The sequence below is a fragment of the Engraulis encrasicolus genome, chromosome 10, assembly GCF_034702125.1.
Source record: "Engraulis encrasicolus isolate BLACKSEA-1 chromosome 10, IST_EnEncr_1.0, whole genome shotgun sequence".
Lineage (NCBI taxonomy): Eukaryota > Metazoa > Chordata > Actinopteri > Clupeiformes > Engraulidae > Engraulis > Engraulis encrasicolus.
In genome coordinates this window covers 44,631,282-44,657,430 of record NC_085866.1, presented here as the reverse complement: position 1 = coordinate 44,657,430, position 26,149 = coordinate 44,631,282, and the positions used below count along the sequence as shown (strand labels likewise).

General features: G+C 48.9%; 1 protein-coding gene across 11 annotated transcripts in view; it reads left to right on the top strand.

Annotated features, from left to right (window-relative positions):
- The window catches only part of rerea (arginine-glutamic acid dipeptide (RE) repeats a), a 260,930-nt gene extending 235,099 nt beyond the window's left edge, over positions 1 to 25,831 (top strand). For 5 of the 11 annotated variants that reach the window (XM_063208998.1, XM_063209000.1, XM_063208999.1 and 2 more), the window contains 11 exons: positions 10,025 to 10,187; positions 10,943 to 11,035; positions 13,342 to 13,541; positions 14,067 to 14,228; positions 14,602 to 14,718; positions 15,094 to 16,976; positions 18,872 to 19,094; positions 19,807 to 20,536; positions 21,122 to 21,292; positions 21,674 to 21,860; positions 22,991 to 25,831. In XM_063208998.1, the coding sequence (XP_063065068.1) occupies positions 10,025 to 10,187; positions 10,943 to 11,035; positions 13,342 to 13,541; positions 14,067 to 14,228; positions 14,602 to 14,718; positions 15,094 to 16,976; positions 18,872 to 19,094; positions 19,807 to 20,536; positions 21,122 to 21,292; positions 21,674 to 21,860; positions 22,991 to 23,024 (3,963 nt within the window). In that variant the 3' untranslated portion in view covers positions 23,025 to 25,831. Of the gene's footprint in view, positions 1 to 10,024; positions 10,188 to 10,942; positions 11,036 to 13,341; positions 13,542 to 14,066; positions 14,229 to 14,601; positions 14,719 to 15,093; positions 16,977 to 18,871; positions 19,095 to 19,806; positions 20,537 to 21,121; positions 21,293 to 21,673; positions 21,861 to 22,586; positions 22,616 to 22,990 lie in introns of all 11 variants that reach the window. The other 6 variants (XM_063209001.1, XM_063209007.1, XM_063209006.1 and 3 more) reach the window with 4 other exon arrangements.
- Positions 25,832 to 26,149: the final 318 nt, after the last annotated feature.

Below are 26,149 nucleotides of genomic sequence, written 5' to 3'. Positions count from 1 at the left end.
CTTTTTTTCTGTTTGTTGACCTTGGAGCCAAGGTTACAGTAACAGCAGTCAGTGCCCGGAGACTTGTGCTGCCGTTGCCATTTTCATAGTCTGATGGCAGCGGAACACATCTGTGATATATTTACTGTCAATAGACACCAGTTGACAGGCGAGCTGCCGAAGGGGCTTTTTGTCTCCCTTCTGTGAAGGCATCAGATATTTACCACCATATTTTTTACAACTACAACAACAGCTGCAACAGAAGCAGAAGCAAAAGTAACTCTGTGCAGCTTGTCACCATGTGCATTTTTGTCAACTGCTTTTGTAGCTTGCAGTGTAATCTCACACGTAATTGTCTAAGATGTCAACACGTGAATTCAAAAATACATATTTCTAATGTTATAATCCTACTGTCTAATATAACAGATTTACTAAATATGTACACTACAGATATATGTTCGAAAGATGCATGTGAATCTGTCATTGCACTAATATGAAAATGTTGAATTATAAGAAGTAGAATTTAAGAAACTTAATTTTAGGTTAAATATCGTCTTTGTGCTGCCTAGTGGCATGTACTGGTGAGGGAGCCAGATGAAAAATCTCAGTGGAAAAAAGCACATGGTCTTATATAATGTCATAATTTATGTATGCATCTTAATAATTCAAATGGGATAAAAATCATCTGTAATATTCATCTTCGTGTAGAAAATTCCAACTGGACTTGGAGTTCTTCCACCACTTCATGTGGAACTGTTGAAATGAAATAATCTTTAAAGAAAAGAGAAAATCTTAAAATATGATTCTGCACGATAAAGGGAAAAAAAGGTAAACTTTCTGGCCCAAACACATGATTTTTGCATGAGTCATTTAACAGCAGTCCTGACAGGCCAGCTAAATGTTTCCCTCCACTCTGTCTAGTCCTGATGCCGAAATCACCAGCACTCATCTCCCCTACTCCTCCCCCCAGCTCTCTGGTGAAAATGGCCCCAGTGTGTGTTGCTCTCGGCGGGAAGGCGAGCAGGCGCGCCGGGGCTCTCTGCCTAATTGATGTTTACAGCTTCATATCAGCTCACTCACACACAGTGACCACATGACCCGCTTGCCCTCTCACACAGTCTCATTGCATCTCCTTCAAATTAAATCAAAAGGCAAACATTTGAAAAAGGGGGAAGGAAACGGAAAGAGAGAGGGGAAAAACAGATGCCGTGTTGTGATGACTACAGACGTGCAGTTAGATGTTTAACCGAAAGGATCGACGGTTCATTATTTGTCTCGGATTTTGCTCGCTCTGTTTCTTTCCCTTGTTGCCCTCCCTCGCCCCCGTTAGAAGACTTGCCTGCTCTCTCCCTGCTCGTACTCTCCAGCCTTTGCCAGTTGCAGTCTTAACCGTTTGGCTCCCTGTCAAAGCAGAGGGCCTTTTGTGGCTTCCTCGCAAATCTGCCAGGAAAAACACAAACCATCTGTTCAAGCCTGGGCCTGAGTGCGGATGAGTATGTAAATATGCAAGTTAAACCTTCGCACCCTGTATCTTTTCTCTGACAAATGCTCATAAACACACACACTTGCATACAGTACTGTACATACACACAAAGGGGGGGCGCCGAGCAAAAGAGTCGAGCGTCTGTTCCTCTTTTTCATTCTCGGTTACAAGAAAATATTAGAATCGAAAAACAAACGAAGAGAATGAGATTAAAGGGGTTGTGAGAGGAGAGGATGGGTGGGCAGGGGTGGTGGAAAAGGAAATGCTCAGAGCCGTCAGAAGACATTACACACACTGCGGTGCACCCGCGCCCGACACCCACATCACTGCACATCCGCACACTTTTTCTGAAGGCAAACGGAGGCTCGGGGGATGGGGGGAGGAGGGGGGGGGGGTGGGGGGAGTGGTTGGCGCACAAGGCATTGAGTGCAGCGATATGAGGTAAGCCCCTTCCTGGTTGGATAATCCAACCCCCCCTAGAAATATCCTGCAGATGGAAAGCTTGCTAAAATGTCTTATAATACCAGGCTTATGTTGTCACAATCTCATGTTCTCGCGAACATAGTGTTCTTAGCAGATTTAAGGAGGGGACTGGTTAGAGGGAGGCTAATGCCACCGGCGAGCAGAAATTGGATTTATTTACAATCGTGATGGAACTGCTCAGATTTAACTTTAACTCGGGGGCGCAGAAAAGTAGGAACAAGAGAAAGCTCAATTTCAGAACTCGTCCTCGGAGAGACGAGATGGGGAGAGAGGGGCCCAGCTATGATGGGGGTTTAAATTTGCTGCATTTTTCTGCAGTGTAACAAGGTTGAGGCAATGTTCCGAGAAGCAGAACATTATGAGCGTGGTGTCTGATGGACTAAAATGGACCAGAAAACAAGGAACAGATTGGCATTTTTCCCTTCAAGGCATTTGTTTGTGACACATAATGCATCAAAGTAAACGAATTGACATCAGTTAATCTCTGCAGCATGCTTTTGTGATGTATAATATCTTATGGTCACATTTCGTCTCCATATTTTTTGAGCGAATATTTCTTTACATGTCAGGTGACTGCAAGTGCTCGTTACCTGTTTACCTACCCACTTTGTGACTAGTGCCACTTAGGGCCTTCACAAAGCTCTTAAAAGTGCTCAAGCAACATTAAATTCTCTTAACTGCCTCGTCTAAACTTCTCCTACACAAGGCTTATGACTAACTTGATGATTGGTTGGCACCAGTCCACATCCCTTGTGTGGAAAATCAGCTTTTGTTTAACCTGTACGAGCGGCAAGATGTCATTACACCCTGACTAAGCTGTCACCCACTTGATGCTAAAAGGCAGCTTATGTTAGGTCCCACGTGTGGCATATCAGCTGCCTGTCGAACCGGAAAAAGCAGTAAGCTGTCTGCTTTTACGCTGATGTGGGGTTTAGTGTATTATTTTTCCGAATAATGTAGGTCACCAGCTCCCAGCACTGCTACACCAAATATCAGTAATTAATATTTGATGTGATTTAATGTCAAGAAGTACTGAACATCTTACCAGACAGCAAGTCTACTATGTCTGCCCTTGTATTTTTCACTTAATACAAACCATTTTACAGTACAATACACCAAAGTGAAGGACCTTTCTCTCCTTGTTTCCCAACCCCACCTCAGACAATATGTCAACACTGGGAATAACATCAATGTAGAAAAATAACATTCTTTGGAAATCTCATTCATCATTCAAACATGCTCTTTGAAGACAACATTGACATTTTGATGTCAGGAAAAGTTAGACATCTTGTTTTTTATTATTATAACCATTATTTATTCATGCCCATTCATTCTTCCCCCCACGTTTGTATCATTTGCGAGTATTTTTTTCCTTCTAGCCCCGTCTTCTGACGACATGTGGCTGTGAGAACTGCGATAGAAAATTGGTCCTGACACGCCGACAGCTTGCCCGGGTGATTCACACTGTCAATCTGTCTGTCTCGGTGTGGGCGCCCCGCGCGCCACACGACGCTCGTCTTCAGTCAGCATGGCAGGGGCGAGCAGACCTCGATGGGGCTCAGAGGATACTGCCTCCCTCCATCCCGCTGCTCACATCCATTATCCACACCAGCCTTCAGCGGGACACCTCCACACACACACACACACACACACGCGCGCGCGCGCACACACACACACACACACACACACACGAACACAGACAGAGAGAGAAAGAGAGAGAGAGAGGTAGACATAGACAGAGAAAGTGGCACACACACACAGATACACAAACAAGCATGTGTGCGCGCGCAGGCACACACACACCATCTTCCAGATCACTGAGATGGTAACAAGATGGAGGGAAGAAGAGAAATGGAGCTGGATAAAAAAAGAAGGCCAGGTCGTAAAAACATTGAATACCAGATAGGGTGAGGTGACAGCAGAAAACAAGAATAGTACGTACAAAGTCAAGAAGAAGAAAGATGGAAGGACGACAGGGGAGAAGGCAAAGACAAGCTCGCAAGGGGTGAGCCCGAGAGTGATGGAGAGGGAGAGGGAGAGATGGCGACCAAGAGAGGAGGGAGAAAAAAAGAGGGCACACAGAATAGAGAATGTGCTTGCAGCTTAACACCTCCTCTCCACGCTTCTGCTCAAATCATATTGCCGCTTCCCATCTTCCCTCTTGTGAGGCTTGAAAGGGGATTTTCTGTAGGTCTCCGCCAGTCAGTCATCGCCTGCGGAAATTTGTCATCACCACAGATGATCCCCCCAGAAAACATTTCATCTGGCTTCTCATCCGCGCCCTCTCTCTCTCTCTCTCTCTCTCTCTCTCTCTCTCTCTCTCTCTCTCTCTCTCTCTCTCTCTCTCTCTCTCTCTCTCTCTCTCTCTCTCAACACACGCACACACAGGCCAACTCGCATTAGACATGAGATTTGCACTCCCTATATGTGCATCTGTGTGTGTGAGTGTATGTGTGCAGTCCTCATCTTCTCAGACCCTGACGCTGCTTCTGATAGGTTGTGGACTAAATTACTTTTCAATGGCCATGTACTGCAACTTGCTCAGTGTGATTGCTTCCCCGCTCACTCGCGCTCTCTCTCTCTCTCTCTCTCTCTCTCTCTCTCTCTCTCTCTCTCTCTCTCTCTCTCTCTCTCTCTCTCTCTCTCTCTCTCTCTCTCTCTCTCTCTCTCCCCTGCACCCGCTCTCCTTCACACTCACTCATTCACTCATATACCTCCGCAGCACACTTGAACTTGCAGATTATTTTTTTTAAAATTAGTTTTCCTCCTCCATCCCCACCATTGACTATATATATCCCAACAAAGAAATGAGCGAGTGAGCAAGAGTGAGAGTTGGCAGGCAGGCAGGCTGGCAGGCAAGCCTCACGGTTACCGCTCTCACGCCCGCCATGATTGAGAGCCGCGCTGACCTTTCGCGGCGTGTGACACGGTTGTTTCGTTTTTTTGGCCGGTTCGTGACTGGAGGCCCTCAGCAACTCAAGACAGAGAGCGACAGAAATGGAGGGAACGAAGGAAGGAAGGAAAGGAGAGATGAAGAGCGGGAGAGGCATGTGGCACAGAGAGCGGTCATTAAAACAAGCCGGAGAGGAAGAAGAGGGCGAGCTGAGGCGAGCCGGTGGAGCCCTCGCTTTCAGCCCCGCCACTCGTCCTCCTCTGATGTGCACGCTTCAATTAGATTTCACCCCAGGAAGCCAAGCTGTCCCTGGGCAAAGCACCTGCGCCCTGCCCCTACCTCTCCACCTCCACCACTACCACCACCACAACCACCCCTGTGTATTCTCTCTCTCTCTTTCTTTCTCTCTCTCTCTCTCTCTCACTCTCTCTCTCTCTCTCTCTCTCTCTCTCTCTCTCTCTCTCTCTCTCTCACATATCCCTTGCCAGCCCTCCTGACCTGGCTCTGGCTAACACAGACTTTAAGACCCACCGTTCACTGCTGTCAAAAAAAGAGAAGTGTGGAAAATCCCCCCTTCCAAACAGTTCCTGCTGCTCCGGTACTCTTCTTTCTCCACTCCCCTGATACATCATCACTTAAGTGATTAATCTGATCTCACACTAAGAAAAAACAGCATCTCTTCCAAGCAATGCCGGCTTGCATGGCTCAAAGGAAGTCAGTCGCCTGTGTGTTCTGGTTCTGAAAGAGCTACCAGGAGACATTAGCCCTGCCCTGCCCTGCCCTGCCCTGTCCTGTCCTGTTCTGTGCCTCATTGTTTTGCTTGCTGGCAAGAGGAATGGCATTCGTGTTATCCAGGGCGGGTAGTAGAAGGTGGCAGCGAGCGAGTGAGAGAGAGAGAGTAAAGAGACGAGACTTGTGGCATGTTGTAAAGGATTGGGGGTTGTAATTCTCCTACGGCGCACCAGAGGAGCCTCATTTGTTAACCCTGTTTATTTTGTCATTTTTTTTACCTTTTTCCTCTCATTTTTCTTTTTTAACTCCACTGTTTCCCCACTTCCTTAATTCCCCTGTGTGGTCGAAGCAGCAGCAGCAGCAGCAGCCACCCAGTGGTAATTGACGTAATTGTGATAATTGATATTTCTTCCACCTCCTCCGGGGCTGGGTCATTTGGCACGCTCAAGGGCCAAAGTGTGCTTGACCACCTTTCCATCATTGTCACACACACACACACACACACACACACACACACACACACACACACACACACACACACACACACACACACACACACACACACACACACACACACACACACACACACACACACAGACTGGAGATGAGTGTGTGTGTGGTGCTGTGTCCAGCAAGCAAGGCAGGGCTGTGAGTGTGAGTCAGTCAGCCAGCATGTGGAAACTATTCCATAATTCCAGATGTGCTTAGGTCTCTGTGCTCCGGAGAGGAAGTCTTTGCTGGGCCTGGCCTCTGTAGCAACCAGTAACTGAGCTGCCAGTGTTTTCCAGTCCATCGGCTCCAAATGGGAGCTGCCGTGGTGGCGTGTTTTCATGGCCACGGGGAAAGCACCTCCCCGAGACCCACAGAGTCACCCTTTGTAGCACCGCAAGCCGGCCTTTGTGTATTGTGGCACGCCGCGGCTGGCTCAACCAAATGGCCCTCCAGATAGCCATTTAACGGGGATGTTCGGATTTGAGTCATCGCGTGGTGGGGAGAGGAGGAGGAGGAAGTGGATCTTATTTGCAATAACCCAGAGCCCCTCAATGACCAACTGTTTTGTGTGTGTGTGTATCAGACAATTGGTTCTCTCTCTGACAAGGAATTATCCTGTACCCCTCTACTGCGTGTGCAAGTGAGGAGAGGGGTGGCATTGTAGGGTTTCTGTTTTTCAGTGGGGTTGAGGCGATAGGGAGTTCTTAAAAGTCCTTGTACGTGCACTGTGTAATGTTTTAGCAGTGTCTTTCCAGAATTCAAACTGCCCATTCACAAATGTTACCTTCTTCATGAATACTTACCACCACTATCAAATTCTAAGTATTCGTTATGACAGGGAAAACTGCACTTTCAGACTAGTAAATATTTGTTCATTATTTTGTAAATATTAATGAAAATATCAAATCTGACAGTAGACAGCACAGTTTCAATGAGCAACATCATTGCAATACCTACTCTGGCCACCATCCTACACAGTGCACCTTTAAGAGAAGCACGGGCAGGCGGATGGACAAGGCCTGGTGCCATGTTTACCCGGAGCAAACACAGCGAGTACCGCTCTGCACTCCATGCCTTGGCTACACCCTGATAAGAGCCTCTCCCTCTCCCTCTCCCTGCCCTCTGGCTGTGGAGAACCTGGAGAGGCAGACATTATACCCCACCTTCATAATTAAGGCTTTAACACTCAAGTTGAACAAATGCACACACTGTACATGTCATTTATATCCAGATTATGCATTTATGTGTAAATGCAGTTGCAAACATTTATGTAATTACATTGAGCATACATATTACATACACTTTGTATATTATGCAGACAGTATGTATGTGCTTGTATTATGTAGGCCTACACAGCTGTATTATGTATATTTTTCCATTATGATTAATTTTCCTCATAGACTTGGAATGCACCTTAATGGAATGAAATGTAAGCTAAATGTTGTGTTCAAGGCTGTGTCTGCAAATTAGTAGGTGGACAAAAAGAAAATGAAAAATCGTCTATGGGATGTTTGTTTAGCCAGGTTAGACCCATCTCTCTCCCCCACTGCTCTACTCTAGCCAAACAAATGGTGACATGAAGCGAGAAAAGAGAGACACAGACACATGGAGAGAAACATAGAGAGAGGTGGGTGGGTGGTGGTGGGGGGGGACCCTGGCCCTGGCGTTAATAAAAGTGTTTTTCTGCTGATCCGTTAACATGCAGGGCTGAGCAGCGCTTTAATGACCAATTTATGTCAAGTAGAGCCGGCGAAGCACAGAAGGAAAGCAATCAATAGGCATTAAAGACAGGCCAGGCCCATTCAACCTGCAGTTTAACACAGCCTGTCAGGCCCTCGCGAGCAGCAGCCTCCCCCATCAAGTCAGCTCTATAAAACCCCCCCCTGCAACATTAAAGAATGCTAAGAGCACCCGCAATTGACTGGACCGCACACTCAATAGCCTGAAATGAATACTGTCGGCTTGAGGTTGGAGGACGTTTGGGAGAAGGATGAAGAAGAGGAAGAAGGGAGGATGGAGGAGGAGGAAGAGGGTTGGGGGAGAGAAATACGAGTGTTAAATGAATGTTGCTGAAATGGTTATTAAAGGGGGAATGATGTATATACGCCCAGAGGAGGAAGTGGCCTTAAAGAAGCTGCAGAGATAATATAATGCCTTCCTGGCCTGGTAGTCTCTCCCCCACGGTTGAGGCTCATGTCGAGGCTCATGTCGTGTGTGTATTATTTTTGTTTCAGTCCGGGTAGAAGGCGGGGGGAAATGTGTCCGTTAATTTACACAGGCCACCTTTAGTCAAAGGCTTGCTGTTGATCTCTGATTGCATGTGTGAATGTTTCAACAGCATATTGATTTCCCAGCAGGGGATTTTTTTTCCTCCTCTCCCCTCTCTTCCCCTTTTCCCTCCCTTTTCTCTCTCTCTCTTCTTCGCTCCTTTCCTCTCCTCTCTTTCTATTTTCCCCCCGTTTTCCCTTTCCCCTGCACTCTGGGTTTATCCACCCTGCTCACAAGCAGCCCACCCCCCTCACACCCACACGCATACGCACCACAACGCATTCCCCTCTACCAGTCTCTCTCTCTCTCTCTCTCTCTCTCTCTCTCTCTCTCTCTCTGTCTCTCTCTCTCTCTCTGTCTCTCTCTCTCTCTCTGTCTCTCTCTCTCTCTCTCTCTCTCTCTCTCTCTCTCTCTCTCTCTCTCTCTCTCTCTCTCTCTCTGCCTCTCTCTCTCTGCCTCTCTCTCTCTGCCCCTCTCCTCCCTTGAATGTTTGATTAAAGTTCAATTGACTCTTCCAGCAAAAGGGGGCCAGGAGCCATTTCACTCCCTATTTGTAGCGCCAAAGCTCTGCCCGACATGTTCCTTTGTTCCCATTCAGGCGGCTGCCACCCAGGCAGCCTCCACAGCACTGATCCTAATGCCCCAGCAATTCAGCAGGCGCTGCTCCGCCTAATCCGCTGACAGACACGGCTGCAGCACAACAAGCCGGTCTGCTGGGAAAACCTGGCATGGAGTCAGGCACCGACTCGGGCTCGGGAGCACTGGCTCTCTGTGTCTCTGTGTGTGTCCACTTCAGCTTGCCTCCATAGACACATACACATGCATATGCACCCACTCACTCACTCATACACACGCGTGCACACACACACAAACAGACCGACAGACAGACATACACCAGCAACCTCAATCCTGGCTCATTATGTTTGCGTTTGAAGCGGGACTCGTCATCTGGGCGCTGTACAGCACTGCTGAAACGGCAGCCGTGTTCATTTGTAGAGAGCGGTGGTCTGTTTGGAGCGCTCATTTGATTTTGTGCTGGTTTTGGATGCGCCGAGCCCTGTTTGAGTACAAACAAACATGGTTTACATTATGGCCGGCTTGTTCGTTGATGTGTGCCTCCTAGCCCCCTCCCTTCCTCCTGCCTGGGATGAGTGCAGTCTTTGCTAGTAGCATATCCATTGTCTGTCTGTTTCCAATTCTCTGGGTGAAGGGATGGGGTGCTCTTGCATCACATATTTTTATAGCCTGAAGACAAAATTCCTGTGATCTATTGAACGCACCCATCATATAACCACAGTGTGTGTTCACATGTGTATTGTATTCACATATATGTGATATGTCTGAAAACTGAAGCTGGATGTGTGTACATGCATGTGTATGAATTGTAATGGGAGCGAGTCTCCTTGAATCACGATTTCTTGCCCATATTTTTCACGGCTGTGACATTTTAATGGACTTAAACCCAAACATAGATGGATGTATTGCAATGTGTGTTTTGCCTCTGTGCTTAGTTCCAAAATGGTGAGCTGATCACCTTCAACAGTGTGTATGTCCACATGCTTGTAGAGATAAGATATACTCTATCAGGATGGTCCCCAGATTGTGTATTTGTTCAATGTGTGTGTTTGTTCTATGCGTTCAAACATGGAGAGCATGTCATCTAATGTGTCCGCCTGTGTGTTTGTTTCCACCAGGGCGAGCTGATCACCTTCTACTACTACTGGAAGAAGACTCCGGAGGCGGCCAGCTCTCGAGCACACCGTCGCCACCGCCGCCAGCCCGTCTTCCGCCGCATCAAGACACGCACCGCCTCCACGCCCGTCAACACCCCCTCACGGCCCCCCTCCAGCGAGTTTCGTAAGTTGCCATCCGCCCATCCGCCAGCCAGTTCACACCTCGTCATCCTCCTCTCCCAGAGCCTGCCATCCCCCTCTCACAACTCACTCCATCCCCCTATCCACACATAGAGAATAGATGGGGGGGGAAACGAATGCTGCCAAAATGGGAGAGGGAAAGAGGGAAAAAAGAGGAAATTTTCATGCAAAGCACAAAATGTGTGATCCAGATTTTTTGCGCTGCTACAGCTGGTGTGTGAACTGAACACATTCCTCCGTACTTGGTGTACGCTCCCCCTAGGAAAAGAAAAGAGAGAATGGGAAAACGGGAGAGAAAAATTAGAATAGAAGCAGCATCTGAGCTGAACAGTTCAAGACACAGTGGGTGAGATTTTTTCACCAAAAGTGACAAGTACACACTGTGTCTCTCTAGCATAATTGACCACCTGTGAAAGTGAGAGGGGATGGCTGTCTCAGACCACCACCCACCAGATTTCTCTGTTCATCTCGCTCAGATAACCCGCAGAGTGGTTTTGCGAGATTTAATATAGCTGCTGCTGAGAGCAGTGCAAATGCGCCGTCTATGTGTGTTGTGTACTTCTGTGTCTGTTTGAGAGAGCAAGAGAGAAACGTTGCATGTGTGAAGGATAGCAGACAGTGACAGACATTGCACTTCAGTTAGACTGCGCGTGCGTGCGTGTGTGAGTGAGTGAGTGCGCGCGCGTATGTGTGTGTGTGATTCTGACGGATGTGTATGTGTGTCTTGTGCTCCTGCAGTGGACCTGAGCTCAGCGAGCGAGGATGACTTTGACAGCGAGGACAGCGAACAGGAGCTGAAGGGCTACGCCTGCCGACACTGCTTCACTACCAGTGAGTCACCACACACGCACACACACACACACACACACGCCATGTCCGCTCCCTCCCCACACACACGCCATGTCCGCTCCCTCCCCACACACACGCCATGTCCTCTCCCTCCCCACACACACGCCTGACACACGCAACACGCTCTCCACACAGAGCTGCCATTTGCATCACACACACACTTATACACACACTGAGCTCTCCCGTTACACTTGTCAAATTGCGCTTTCTTCCATTATTATGAGAGCCACTCCATTGCTAAACTGCTAAATTGTGTACAATTTATTACTGAAGGATTTTTATGTGGGGAAAGGCAGTGATCCCACACACTCTGTGTGAATTTAGTCACTGCATAACCTTAACATTTAGTAGGATCCTTTTATCCAAAATGTATTAACAAAAGTGGCAAGGCCAGACAGTTTGATGTTGAGTGTACAACACCCTAGATAGCCATCAGATATGCAGGGGCATGCCCTAAGATTACTTTGCAGCCCAGAGTCACAGCCTCATGTGGGCCATACTTAAACATTGTTGTTTTATAATAATAATAACATGGGTGACCGGCAAAATCATAGTATCGGTGAATGATAATAACAGCTGAGCTGAACAGTATAATTCTTATCACACACAAAAACACAGCATAACCACTGCAGCCACTGAAATCCAGAGGGTGTCACATTCTCTTAGTTGTTTGTACTCTGCCAGCATCAGGTTGTGTGACAGTTCAGTTGTGTGTGAACCTACAACATACACTTGGCTCGCTGCTCCTACCCTTTTGCATGTTTTAGCATTTGCCGTTAATAACTACACTAGCTAGCAGCAACAGCACTAGTGACTCCCCGGGCATGATTCACTGTTATATCACCTCTGTAACACTTCCTCTCCAAATGCCTGACACTTGCACCCGTACTGTCTGTGTCACCCTTTGGGCTGTGGCTGTTACTCAGGCACACAATAGATACTTTTCAGCTGAGGCGGCAACATCTCACTAAAACATGCTGTGTGGGAAAACAATGAAGGAGGAGTTGGTAATTAATAGCAGAGACCACACATGGTCATTAAATCAGTTAATATTCTTCTGTTGCAGTTACAAGTTACAATACAGACTAATAATAAGAAATGAAATGTTCCAGCTCTAGCCCACTAACCAGCATATTTGCCATTTTACCCACACATTTCAGTGATGAAACTAACACTGTAGAATTTTCATTTCTAGGTTTTTGTTTTCACGATTAAGTTATTTTTCTCCATCGGACATCCCTGTCAGAGGTTCTTGTCAAAACCTAGCGTTGGCTCCCCCTCATCTAATCAGGCGCTCCACGGACATCCTCTCGCAACGCCTCGGGTCCTCGGCGCCGCTAATAATCTCACCCAGCGGGAGTGTAATTTGGCGGCGTTGGCAGGGAAACGCGAAACCCGCTCGTTCGCTCTGCGCCCAGTCGCTCTCGTGACAGATGGGTGTCAGGGAGATTGTCGATGATCATTCGATTCGTCGGGCGACGCGTAGGGCCCCCGACCTGACATTAGCGAACCCCCTCTCTCTGCCTCATTAAACGTCCCCCTCCGATAGGTGGTGGGGTATTTTGGCACCACGGGCCATCCTCCCATCTGGTATGCCCTGTGTGTGTACGACGTGCACATACACACATCAATACACACTCATGCAAACAGACACTGTTGCTTTCCTGTTGCCACCTCAGCAGTGACTGCATTATTTAGTAACAAAGCCGATCTTATCTTTCGAGTCAGATGTCGATGTAGGCTGGGGTGAAAGGTATAAGGAGATCTGTGGCTGTCCGTTTGAACAGTAGAGCTGGTAGCAACACTTGTGTAACACTTGTTACAGTGCTGATGTACTGTATAGATATGGAGTTGATGTACAGTGTAGTTACGGAGATAATGTGCAGTCTCGTAGGTAATGCACACTATAGTTGTAGCACTGGTACATGTGTTAACCGAATTGATGCACAGTTTTGTTGTGGTATTGATACCTTGTTGTTGTTTGACAATGTTGACACATTGTTGCATTGTTGCATTGTCAATGCATGGTATGATATGACCTGTAAATTATGGAACATTCTGAGTTCTGAGCTAAGGCATACACTCAGATTAAATAAACAGTAAATTCTGCAACACCAGAACTCCCATCAGTGTCTTTTTGTAATTCTATGAGCGGATCCCTTTCATCGCAATCCTCACCTTCTAAAGACTGGTTATAGGGTTATCACCTATTGTCATGGTGCCGATGCCCATAGCAATGGTGTCAACTCATTGTGTTGAGGTAACCCTTTGCCCTTTGCACTCCTCAGCTTCTAAGGACTGGCACCACGGCGGGCGGGAGAACATCTTGCTCTGCACCGACTGCCGCATCCACTTCAAGAAGTACGGCGAGCTGCCGCCCATCGACAAGCCCGTGGACCCACCGCCGTTCATGTTCAAACCTGTCAAAGAGGAAGAGGATGGGCTCAGCGGCAAGCATAGCATGAGGACCCGACGCAACAGAGGCGCAGTGAGTACACGTGCCGCGTGCGCACACACACTGAAACACAGACACACAAATCTCAAAAACACAAATCTGTTACGCTCTCACAAAAATACGAAAAGCATAGCATGAGTACATGATGCAAGCCAGGCTCAGTGGGCAACCCTCACATTACACTCACATACACAAACACAAAACAGAAACACAGACACTGCTCAGCACAAAACAAACAGAACCTTAGCACGGAACCTGAGCACAGTGCAAAGACCTGATGCAACTCACACACAAACATTACACACTGTACACTCACCCACGTGCCCACATTTCATTCCAGCAAAATACCACAAACGAATGCATTATTTAGTTCCTGTGGCATGGTGAGTAGCAGTGCTTGGGATTCTCGTGCAGTAGCATGCCATAGATATGCATTCCGACGCTTGGAGGAAGCTGTCAAACAGCATTTGTTAAAGTGCACGTGTGCGTGCATGCTGTGTGAATGTATCTGTGAGGCTGTGTGTATAACCGCCTCCATATTGCTCGCTCCTCCCCCAGATGTCGACGCTACGAAGTGGCCGTAAGAAGCAGACTGCCAGCCCCGATGGCCGTGCCTCCCCCACCACAGAGGACCTGCGCTCCAGCGGACGCACCTCACCCAGCGCAGCCAGCACCTCCAGCACAGACAGCAAGACAGACAGCATGAAGAAGCCCAACAAGGTACCAACATGCAGACTCTATGCACGCACGCATGCAAGCACACACACACACACACACACACTCACACGCGCGCGCGCGCACAGCATTTTTAAAAAAGTACAGTGACTCACACAGTCTCATACATGTCAATTGTCATTCTGTCAGAGTGGCTGATATTTCTCTCTGTTATTTACCGCTCTTCCGTGACCATTGACGGGCACAGTCAATGGAAATACCATGTGTGAATTACTCTGACTAAGCCCTCATAAAGTCAACTCGACCGTTTTATATTGTTACACCAGATTCTCTTCCGGCACGCTTGGTTGCACATGTATTGCTCTCTAGGCAAGCCTGAGACAACAAAACAAAAAAAAAATTCTCTTTTTTTTCTTAGCAGAAGATCAAGGAGGAGGCTCCCTCGCCCATGAAGAGTGCCAAACGCCAGAGGGAGAAGGGCGCCTCAGACACAGAGGAGTCCGAGAGGGCCGGCGCCAAGAAGTCCAAGACTCAGGTGAGCCACTGGTTGCAAGACATCCAGCATGGAGCCTCAAGCCAAATGGCAGGGGCAGTAAACGTCATTTAACATATGCTGATAGATCATGTTTAAAAAAAAGTTATACATGTTATTATCATTAATTTCAAGCATAGAGTAGTTATTGGGTTGCATGTATCATTTTAATTGTTCATCTAGTGGTGCATCGTTCGTATTGCCACCTTTGTCGACAAATTGTTAAAAAAAATAAAATTAAGTTTTGTGAGGCTGACGTAGGTAACTAAGTTGACGCTGTTGTGGGATGATGTCAGTGAGTCTGTCTGTGTGTGGGTGTTGTATGGTAATCTTTGCCAAGTCTCTCAACGTTGTCGTGTTCCCCATACGTCCGTGCAGGAGTTGAATCGGCCGGACTCCCCGTCGGAGTGCGAGGGCGAGAGCTCGGACGGCCGCAGCGTGAACGAGGACGCCAGCAGCGGCGACCCCAAGGACATCGACCAGGACAACCGCAGCTCGTCCCCCAGCATCCCCAGCCCCCGCGACAACGAGAGCGACTCCGACTCCTCAGCCCAGCAGCACCTCTTACAACAGCAGCAGCAGCAGGCGGCACAGCAACAGGCCCAGGCACAGCAGCACCCGCCCGTCATCACGTGCCAGCCTGGCACCGCTCTACCCACCGTCGCCAACCTCCCCGCACCCAACGCGTCCGTCTCCTCCTCCGCATCCAGTTCCATTTCCTCCTCTACGTCTTCGTCAACGTCGTCTTCCTCGTCCACGGCGACGGTCGCTACGGTGTCCTCGAGCAGCCCCCTGACGTCGGTCTCGCAGCAGGGTCCCCCCACCCTTCCCCCGCAGGTGTCTCCGGTAGGCGCGTCGGCGGTGCCCCCCCAGCAGCCGCCCATGCCCATGCCCCCCACGGGACCCATGCCCCTCATCCAGTCGGGGCCGTCGTCTTTGCTGCACCACCCGCAGCGGCTGCCCTCGCCCCACTCGCCGCTGCCCCAGAGCCTGCCTCAGGCGCCCTCGTCCTCCCAGACTGCTGCCTCGTCGCAGGGGGCGTTGGCGCCACCTCCACCCCCACCGCCGCTGCCGCCTCCGCCACCTCACCATGGGCCCCTGCCCATGCCCACCATGGGCCACCCGCTGCAGGCCGGCCCGCTGCCGCCCCACCTGCCCCCTCACGGCCACCCGCCCCACGGCATGCCCATGCCGGGCCACGGCCAGCCGCCCTTCCCGCTCTCGCAAGCTCAGGTACCGCCCTCGGCCCACCACCCGGGCCAGCCCCAGCCCTCCGCGCTGTCCCAGCAGCAGCAGCACAGAGAGAGGGAGAGGGAACAGCGGGAGCGAGAGAGGGAGCGGGAGAGAGAAAGGGAGAGGGAGAGAGAGCGCGAGCTACGAGAGAGGGAGCGGGAAAGAGAACGAGAACGGGACAGGGACAGGGATAGGGACAGGGACCGGGACCGGGAGAGAGACCAGCCACCGATGCCCTCCCACATGCCGCCCACGTCGCAGCAGGGCATCCCTCAGCTGCCTAGGGAGCAGCCTTTACCGCCGGCACCAATCTCCATGCCCCACATCAAGCCCCCACCCACCACGCCCATCCAGCAGATGCCCAGCGTGCCCTCGCACAAGCACCCACCGCACCTGCCCGCGCCGCCCTTCCCCCAGATGCCCTCCAACCTGCCCCCTCCGCCGGCGCTCAAGCCCCTCAGCTCCCTCTCCAGCCACCCTCTCCACCCGCCCTCAGCGCACCCGCCGCCCTTACAGCTCATGCCCCAGGGCCAGCAGCTGCAGCCCCCGCCCGCCCAGCCGCCCGTGCTCACCCAGTCCCAGAGTCTGCCCGCCTCGGCCGGGCACGGACCCCCGCAGCCTCCCCCTCTGCCACCGTCCGCGGCGGCCGCCGTCGCAGCAGCTGCAGCGGCGGCAGCAGCACACGGGCACCCAGGACAGCCGCCCTTCCCCCCTCACCACTTCATGCCCGGTGGGCCGCCCATCTTGCCCCCCTCCTCCGCCTCGATACCTGGCGGCCCGCCCGTCTCCATGCCCGGGCTGCCTCCACAGGTGGCGTCGTCCATCTCCATGCCGCTGCCCGCCTCAGTCAGCGCCAACCTGCCGGGACCCTCGTCCTCGTCGGCAATGGCCTCCATGCCCGCCGTGCAGATCAAGGAGGAGCCTATGGACGAGGCGGAAGAGCCCGAGAGCCCGCCACCACCCCAGAGGAGCCCCTCGCCCGAGCCCACCATCGTCAACACGCCCAGCCACGCCAGCCAGTCTGCACGGTAAGGGGACAAATGCACATACAGACATATAACTTCTAGATATTTTTGTCTAACTTGGACAAGCTATCTTTTTCTGAAAAAAGTATGCAAATTAGATTTAGTTCAATTAAGTTTTGCATTATATGTGTACATAAATGTGTTGCTGACAAAATTTGGTTGACAGTTAAAACATTAAATGTAGGCATGTAAACTTTATTAAAGCCTTTAAAGGGACACTGTGTGAGATTTTTAGTTGTTCATTTCCAGAATTCATGCTGCCCATTCGCTAATGTTACCTTTTTCATGAATACTTACCACCAGCATCAAATTCATTATGACTGGAAAAATTGCACTTTTCATCCATGGTCCGCCATTTTGAATTTCCAAAAATAGCCATTTTTAGCTGCATAAATTACTGTACTTGGACCATACTAGAAAATATTTGTTTACTTAGTAAACTTTCATGTAGAGATCAAATTTGACAGCCCAATTTCAATAAGCAGCATAGTTGCAGTACCTTTTTTGACCATTTCCTGCACAGTGTCCCTTTAATAATGATATGTTGAGATAGGCACATGCACTGGATGAATACTCTTCTAAACTGTCTCCAGCAGCAGACTCTGGTGAAGCTAAAGGCCATAGATATACAGGTAGATAGAGCTATGATGGCGTATGTGCTGCCAGCCAGCCAGGTATCTTCCTCTTCAAACCCCATCAGTCCAGCCACAGTAATGGGCCCCATCTCAGAGCGGCTTCATGCTTAAGCACAAATCATCATCCACCCCCTTAATGTCCCCAGCACCAGTCATTCACCTCTGGCAGGTGGCTGGAGCAGGGTGAGCGAGAGAGAGAGAGAGAGAGAGCGAGGGGGGGACTAGCTCTTATCACAGAGCCCCCCGTGGCTGCCGCTGCTCAGCAGTCAACAAGCCACCATCGGCACAGCACAGCACGGGGAGATTAATGAGCATCTCTTGCTCCCGAGCCGAGCAGGCGGCTCCATCAGGGCTCCATCACACACACCACACAGCGAGGCACGATGCGATGCGGCGGCCCCCGTGTCTTGTTAGCGGGGGCAGCGGCGGCCATTGTCTCTCTTAAGTGCTGTCAGCGCCCGGGCTGCCAATGCATAACAATGAGGCCCCTTAATGCAGCCTCGTATCTCATTACTGTGTCTCCCTCAGTCGCTCTCTTCTCTCCTTCACACACACACACACACACACACACACACACACACACACACACACACAAAGCTGCTTTCAGTGCGGCCGTGCCACCAGCCCAGTGCCCACGCCTCAGGTATAATAAGCAAACATGTCCAAGGTTATTTATTTTACTCGCTAGCCTAATGGTCTCTTTGCTCCACGCGCACCGAAAAATTGGAGGTATCCATTTCTGAGGCTGGCCGTGTCGCGTTCATAGCCCTAGGGTCTTCCCTTTGCCTTTTCAATTTTTCCCCTCTTTCTCCTGGGTGCTTTCAGAGTTTTAGAAAGGAAAAAAATAGCAATGATGCCCATTGCGTTAAACCTAAAACTATGTAAGCAATTTAGGTGAATCGCTTTAAGTAATCGATCGCTCCCCTTCCCTTCTGCCTATGGTCAGGTTTTTATTAAAATGTGTGCTAGTGCACATATGCCAGTGCACGTATCCTAGTACATTTATCCTAACTAAAGCATGCTCGCCTGTGTGTGTGTGTGTGTGTGTGTGTGTGTGTGTGTGTGTGTGTGTGTGTGTGTGTGTGTGTGTGTGTGTGTGTGTGTGTGTGTGTGTGTGTGTGTGTGTGTGTGTGTGTGTGTGTGTGTGTGTGTGTTATGATTGCCTTACAAACACCTGGACCGGGGCTGCCTGCAACACATGTGGGGAATTGCTTCACTAAATCGTATGTTTGTGTGTGTGTGTTTTCTTATTCATTTCCGCAGGTTCTACAAGCACCTGGACCGGGGCTACAACACGTGTGCCAGGACGGACTTCTACTTCACGCCGCTGGCCTCGTCCAAGCTGGCCAAGAAGCGCGAGGAGGCCGTGGAGCGGGCCAAACGGGAGGCGGAGCAGAGGGCGCGCGAGGAGAAGGAGAAGGAGCGCGAGAGGGAGAAGGAGAGAGAGAGGGAACGCGAGCGCGAGAAGGAGGCTGAGAGAGCTTCTGTAAGGGCTTCGTTTTCAGGCTCTTTTAATTATGGGTCAATGAATATACTAAGACGTGTCTGTGCGTTGGTTAGCTTTGAGCTTACAGTATGCTGGCTTTTGTCTTGAATCCACCATGAATGCTTCAGAAATTCTGGTGGATATATTTCTATTTACTGATGTAGATATCGATAAGTGGATACACTGGAGATGGACATAATGATGAGTAAATTTAAGTGAATCTCAAATAATAATATAATATAAACACCATCAGGAACATGCTAGCAGGAGCTCTGGAGTGAAAGTAAAGCCCTGAGCTGTAGTAAGAAGCCATTGGTATGCATGCCTGGACTCCCCCTCTGCTGGCCTGACTCAAGAGTTTCCTAATTAAGCTAATCAAATAGCTGGGCAGGATCTGGTTAGCCAGATTAGATCTCTTAGATTAGGGTCGAGACATGATCCTGTGAAATGGGAATCTCTCTAGCAAGAGCGCTTGTCTTGTTCACAAGTTGAGTGCGTTCATGCTAAGCTCACGGTTTATCTCTTGTTTTCTACTCCTCCACCCCTCCACACCTCACCTCTCCTCCTCTCCATCTCCCCATATCCCCTCTATCTCTCCATCTCTCTACCTCTCCTCTCTACTTCTCCACCTCTCCTCTCTGTCTCTCCACCTCCCCTCTCTATTGGTCCACCTCCCCTCTCCATCTCTCCACCTCTTCACCCCTCGTTACAGAAGGCATCCAGTTCGTCTCATGAAGGCCGCATGGGCGAACCGATGCCCGGTCCTGCGCACATGCGGCCGTCCTTCGAGACGCCTCCCACCACCATCGCGGCCGTGCCCCCCTACATCGGCCCCGACACGCCCGCCCTGCACACCCTGCGCGAGTACGCCCGGCCCCACGTCATGTCCCCCACCAACCGCAACCACCCCTTCTTCATGTCCCTCAACCCCAGCGACCCGCTGCTGGCCGCCTACCACATGCCGGGCCTGTACAACGCCGACCCCGCCCTGCGCGAGCGAGAGCTGCGTGAACGCGAGATGCGGGAGCGTGAGATCCGCGAGAGGGAGATGCGCGAGCGCATGAAGCCCGGGTTCGAGGTCAAGCCCCCCGAGCTGGAAGGCCTGCACCCGTCGGCCAACCCCATGGAGCACTTTGCCCGGCACGGCGCCATCACGCTACCGCACATGGCCGGCCCGCACCCCTTCGCCTCCTTCCACCCGGGCCTCAACCCGCTGGAGCGTGAGCGGCTAGCGCTGGCCGCCGGGGGTCCCCAGCTGCGGCCGGACATGACGTACCCGGAGAGGCTGGCGGCCGAGCGGCTAGCGGCCGAACGCATGGCCTCGGTGGCGGCCAACGACCCCATCGCACGGCTGCAGATGTTCAACGTCACGCCGCACCACCACCAGCACTCGCACATCCACTCACACCTCCACCTGCACCAGCAGGACCCGCTGCACCAAGGTGAGGGAAACCCTCCGGCCGCCGGTCCCTGCCCACCCCCACGCATGGCACCACCGCACCCACCAACGCCCAGACATGCCACCCGCTCTGCTCAGGAGATTTTATGTGAGGAAAAACGCTGCTGCACTTTAGATTTTCAAACATATTTACAACAACAACAACAAAAAAAGCTTTCACTCTCTTATTTTTTTTTAAACAAAAAAATTGGTTTGTTTGATTTGTCGAAGCGAATGATTTTTTTTTTTTGATTGAATGATTTTTTTTTTTTTTGTTCAGTGTGTTTCTTTTTTTAACACGCAGGCCATTGTTAGAAGTTAATGCTTGAAAGCAGCAAGGCAATTTAGCACGCTTTTTTGCTACGCTTTGCTTTGCTTTGATTGAATTTTGCTTGATGGCTTTTCGCGGCTTTTGAATTGCTACAACACACGCTGGCATGCGACGCTTCACAAGTGTGTGTATTTTTTTTTTTTTAAACCATGTGCATGCTTGGCTGTGCATTGGTGAGTGGTGAGTATGTTGGATGAGAGTGAGTATGTCGATCGTCTCTTTTTCTCTCTGAACAACATTAATGCTGACACGGCGAAGGTGGTGGTGAATGTCTTGTATGTCCCCCAGGTTCTGGGGCCCACCCGCTGGTCGACCCGCTGGCCGCCGGACCGCACCTGGCCCGATTCCCCTACCCGCCCGGAGCCATCCCCAACGCCCTGCTGGGACAGCCCCACCCCGAGCATGAGATGCTGCGGCACCCTGTGTTCGGTAAGCACCCACCGGACTGGACCCACACATCTCACTGTACAGGAGGACACGTTTTAGATATTACAAATGTTGTGTTGGGTCATGGTCTCCATTGGACCAATACACAGCACTAATCACCCACACTTCGATTCACAGGACACACTTTACACCTTTCAAATGCTGCACTCCATCATAATCTCTGACTACAAACTTTGACACATTTTTCACCTTGTTTATAATCTTGCATCTATGTTTGCATGCTTAAATCCATAATCTAGCCAAATATATAATAAAAATGTATAATCGAGCTAAATTTATTTTCTAAGATTTGATCATTATGTGATGTCTTTTTTATTTTGATTTTGATTGCAACTAACTTGTGTGTTCTCTGTGTACCCTCAGGCACTCCGTACCCTGGGCGTGAGCTGCCCGGAGGCCTGCCGCCCCACATGTCTGCGGCGCACCAGCTGCAGGCCATGCAGGCCCAGTCGGTGGAGCTGCAGAGGCTGGCCATGGAGCAGCAGCAGTGGCTACACGGACACCCACACATGCATGGTGGCCCGCTGCCCGGACAGGAGGACTACTACAGGTCAGTGAAGCTCTGAGGAGCTGTCTTTAAAGGGTATGCCACTATTTTGGGGCTTAATATAGTTAAAATCGTTGGCCGGGGTTTATAAAGATGGTAAAGTGTCTTATTTTTCATGTTAGGCGTTGTCTTGCTTTTAAGACAAGTTTAAAGAGGGAGTATGTAGCTAAGCTAGTGAAAGTCAATGGATCACTGTAGGATGTGTGATCCATTGACTCTCACTAGCTTAGATACTTACTCCCTCCTTAAAACAAGCCAACGCCTAATATGAAAAATAAGACACTTTTTTCAGCCCCAAAATAGTGGCATACCCCTGTAAGTCATTTGTACTGTAGGTGCTAACGTAGGCGTTGTTTGTGCTGCCCACACAGTAGCACTGCTGCAGTTCAGTGCAGCTCTGAGGGGTCAGGTTTGAGTCATCTAGGCATCTTGATTTGACCCAGATTAACAAGGGTGAACCTAACCTGACTCTCACCAGATGAATTAATTCTGCCTTGCTCCACGCCATATGCGTAGGTCTGCACGTGATTGGGGAAATTGTTTTAACATTTTTAATGAGGTGATGCTTAAACTGCTCACAGATTCGAAAATAATACTGAAATTACACAATCAATGTCTGAGTGAGTTCATGCGAGCGACCATTGTTGTCTGACACAACTGTCGCTTTTCACTTTTCCCCTCTCCCACTTCGATCCTGATTGGTTGTCCTGCTTTTTGTCGAATCCGAAGGTCTGCCAGACCCTCGTGAGCTCACTAAGGTGAGCGGAAATACACAAGGTTTCTGTTGAGAGTCAGGCTAGGTGTCAGTGCAGCTAAGGGGGTCGGCTTCAGGCCACCTGCACTGTAATAAGCTGCTGACGTTTTCAATGTAAAGCTAATGGAAAATCGTTTTGGAAATGAAATGCTGTAGATTGAGTTAAGGCAGGACAGTTACTGGGGATATGTTTTTGTCTGGGTATTGGGGATTTTAGTTGTTACATGCTTAATGCATCATAGTTTTCCTTACACCACACTTCTGTTGTGGTGCAGCTCCCTGTTGTTAAGACGCTCTTTTACTGTGGGTGAATAATTTCATGTCAAGAGAGTAATATTCTTGAGTGTAATAAATTGTGTTCTGCTCCTTATTGTTTCAGTCGGCTGAAGAAGGAAAGTGATAAGCAGCTGTAACCAAGCGAGGGAAACGTGAGGAGACGAGACAAGGGGTCGGCAGGACACAGGAAGTTGGAAATGAACGCAGTCACGAGGAGGAGAGGAGAGGAACTCCACGGTGTCCTTGGACCGTTTTAATCTTATTTTACGACAACGCAAAGAGGGGAAAAAAAGGAAAAGGGCAGACACCGGCATCCTTTAACTGTTATGGACATGTTTTTCCTTTTTTTGTTTTTGATTTTTTTTTTTTTCCTGTTCGGAAAAAGGAACTGAGACTTTGGTATATAGCGTTCAAGTAGTGACAACGTCTTGAAGACTGATTGTGACTTTCCTGCATGGCATCCAACTCCGAGAAGCTTCCCTGAACCTGTTTTTTTGTAGGTGCTAGAGAACACGACTCTTTCTGTCACTGTGCTTATGGAGAACGAAAGGACGAAGAAAAAAAGAGACACTGAGGGAAAAAAACAAACTGACGGGCCATTATATCTGAAAAAGTGCTATCTTAAATTCAATGTTTATTTTAATACATTGTAGAACGTTTTCACAATTTTAAAAAGGAAAAAAGCTGCAGCATGGCTTTTTCTTTTTTTTCTTTTTTCTTGAGTCTGTAAATAGTATATATACATATAATTATTATTATTATAATTATTATTATTATTATTATTATTAGGTGTGGATTCCTAACCGAGTTGTTAGACCCTTCCAGTATAATAGTTCTGAAGCATTATCCCTTGTTTCAGAGGGGAGCACAGTGGCTCTGTTTCGGTTCCGGTTAGCAGTCACGAGAAGAGATATGGTCCATTTAGAGAGATGGAAACAAACGGAAAAGTTCCACTGGTACAGCAGTACCTCACATGGATCCTCCATATGCTTCATGTTTCAGTTCAGTGTCATCGCTTTTTTGAGAGCCAGCCGCAGAAAACAAGAACGACACACGCAGAAAGGAAAGAAAAGAAAAACACAAACACCTCATGATCAACAAAGGCAGGGCCACTTTGGGCCCTGTGTTACCTGTTTAGTGTATGAAACTCGACTGGTGTTGAGTTGGAGATTTGAGACACAGGACGAGGAGAGGGGTAAGCTGTGTCTTGGTTGGGTCTCACAGGAGAGCAAGCACCCAATCACATGAGCCATGAGCACATATCATTCGCATAACTTTGAAGAAACAAAACAAAAATGTACATTTTGCACTAAATTTTGTTGAGCACTCATTATGACCTTTTCTTTGTACTCAATTGACCTCGTTTGCAAATCAGGAAAAGCAAACCTAAAGGGTGGATGGATCCACCATTTTAAAAATGTCAAATCTGTTTTACAATGTCATTCCAATTGTTAATTTTTAGCGCTCAAAACAAGCGGCGTCCTTACCTCGCACAAAAAATGTGGTAATGCTGTTCAGAATTGTATTGGCATTCTTTACATTCGCAGTTCCTCAGCCAGTGCTTTTTTAAAATGCCTCAGTTTTAAGACTTAATTGATGAGTGCTTGATTTGAACCTTCTTTGTGGACACAGCGCTCCATTGCTCCTCCACATATCCTGTGATTCCCCTCTCCTCCTCCCCCTCATCCCACCACCTCTTTCCCCGCTACAAACCCAGGTCTCCTCCTCCTCCTCCTCCTCCTCCTCCTCCACTTAACCTCCAGACTCACTGTAACAACTCAAGGTACCATACTCACTGTGATGCCTTCACGGCAAGCCAAGCTCCTGAGGGTTAAGTGCTTGGACCAGAGTGGTGGTGAAGGTGTGTGTATGTGTGTGTGTGTGTGTGTGTGAGAGAAGACGGCCGAGAAGAGAGGGGAGTGTTTACAGTAGAGAAGAAATACATGCTCGCTCGCTCGCTCACTCCCCAGCCCCCAGGATCAGTCTGGCTGCATTCCTTTACAAACTACTGTGTTCCAATGGTATATAGGTCCTCCTACCCCCAACGTTCAACCTCCAGGCAGTTCTGATGGCTAATGGGGGTTGGTGAATGGGGTCAGTGGGGATGGTGTACCTTTTACTGTCCAGACTGTTACATGCCGTATTTTAATTATGCAGTCATGCGCAGCACCTCACCTCTTGACCACTTGACAACAAATTGCCCCATCTCATATCCATAGACGTCTATAATTATCTGCATCTTGCACTTAGAATCTTACCTCTCCAGATTGCTGACCTGAACCGGTCAAATAATCTAGTCACACAGAGGGGGCCTTTCACTGGGGTACCCGGTTATTGGCAGCAGCTAGTATTTTTGCAGGTAGTATTTTTATGCGGAGCTTCACCAGCCAAACGTTTTTCATTTTGAAAATGTGCAGCTTTATTGTTTTCTTTTAGCCCTCAGTGTGTGTGTGAGGACTAAATCCACCACACTGGCCTGTTTTTATGAGAATGAGAAAAGAAAAACAACTTCTGCCATTGACCTGTCTCTTGTCTATAAAGGTGTGCTGAGCATTTGATAATCTCTCACTCCAGCTCCTCCGCATCATTTTTACCAGCAGTGGCAGCCCACCCTCCGTACCGCACCGTATCGCACCCCACCCCACCCCACCCCTCTGTTCCTCTTTTGTGTCTCAAACCTTTGATGTTAAGTGTTGTCAATGGTTTAGCTTCTCGTTTTAAAAAGCGGCAATAGCAGAATGTAAAATTCTGACTGCTAAGATTTATATATACTGGTATCTCGAAGCTTATTGTACATATTAGTAGTCGCCATGGGATGACACAATGTAAACAAAAAGTAGAAATAATTAAGACAAATTGTGAGTCCTGTGTTCTCTCCATTTGAGTATTTTGTAATTTTTTTGAAAAATTTGTGGAATTAAAAATAAAACTAAGTTACACCACATTCACCTCTTCATTTCTTTGTTCTCCTTTCTTTTCTTTTTTGTTTGGGGAGTGGGGGAGGGGGGGTGAATCACATTACTTCCTGATGGTTGATATTCTAGGTAAAAAAGTCACTGGTTATAAAACTCTACACATGACTGATTTGCATAATAAGACAACAAAAAGTCCGCCCAGTAATTTCCCCTAATAAAGAAGTGTGCCATACAAAATGTTTTCTCTATGCTTTTAACTACTCAGTTCCCGTATTTACACCAAATGGCGTTGCCAGAATAATAAATTCTCCCGAGTAGGCTACTGGGGTTATATTTCCATGGAATAA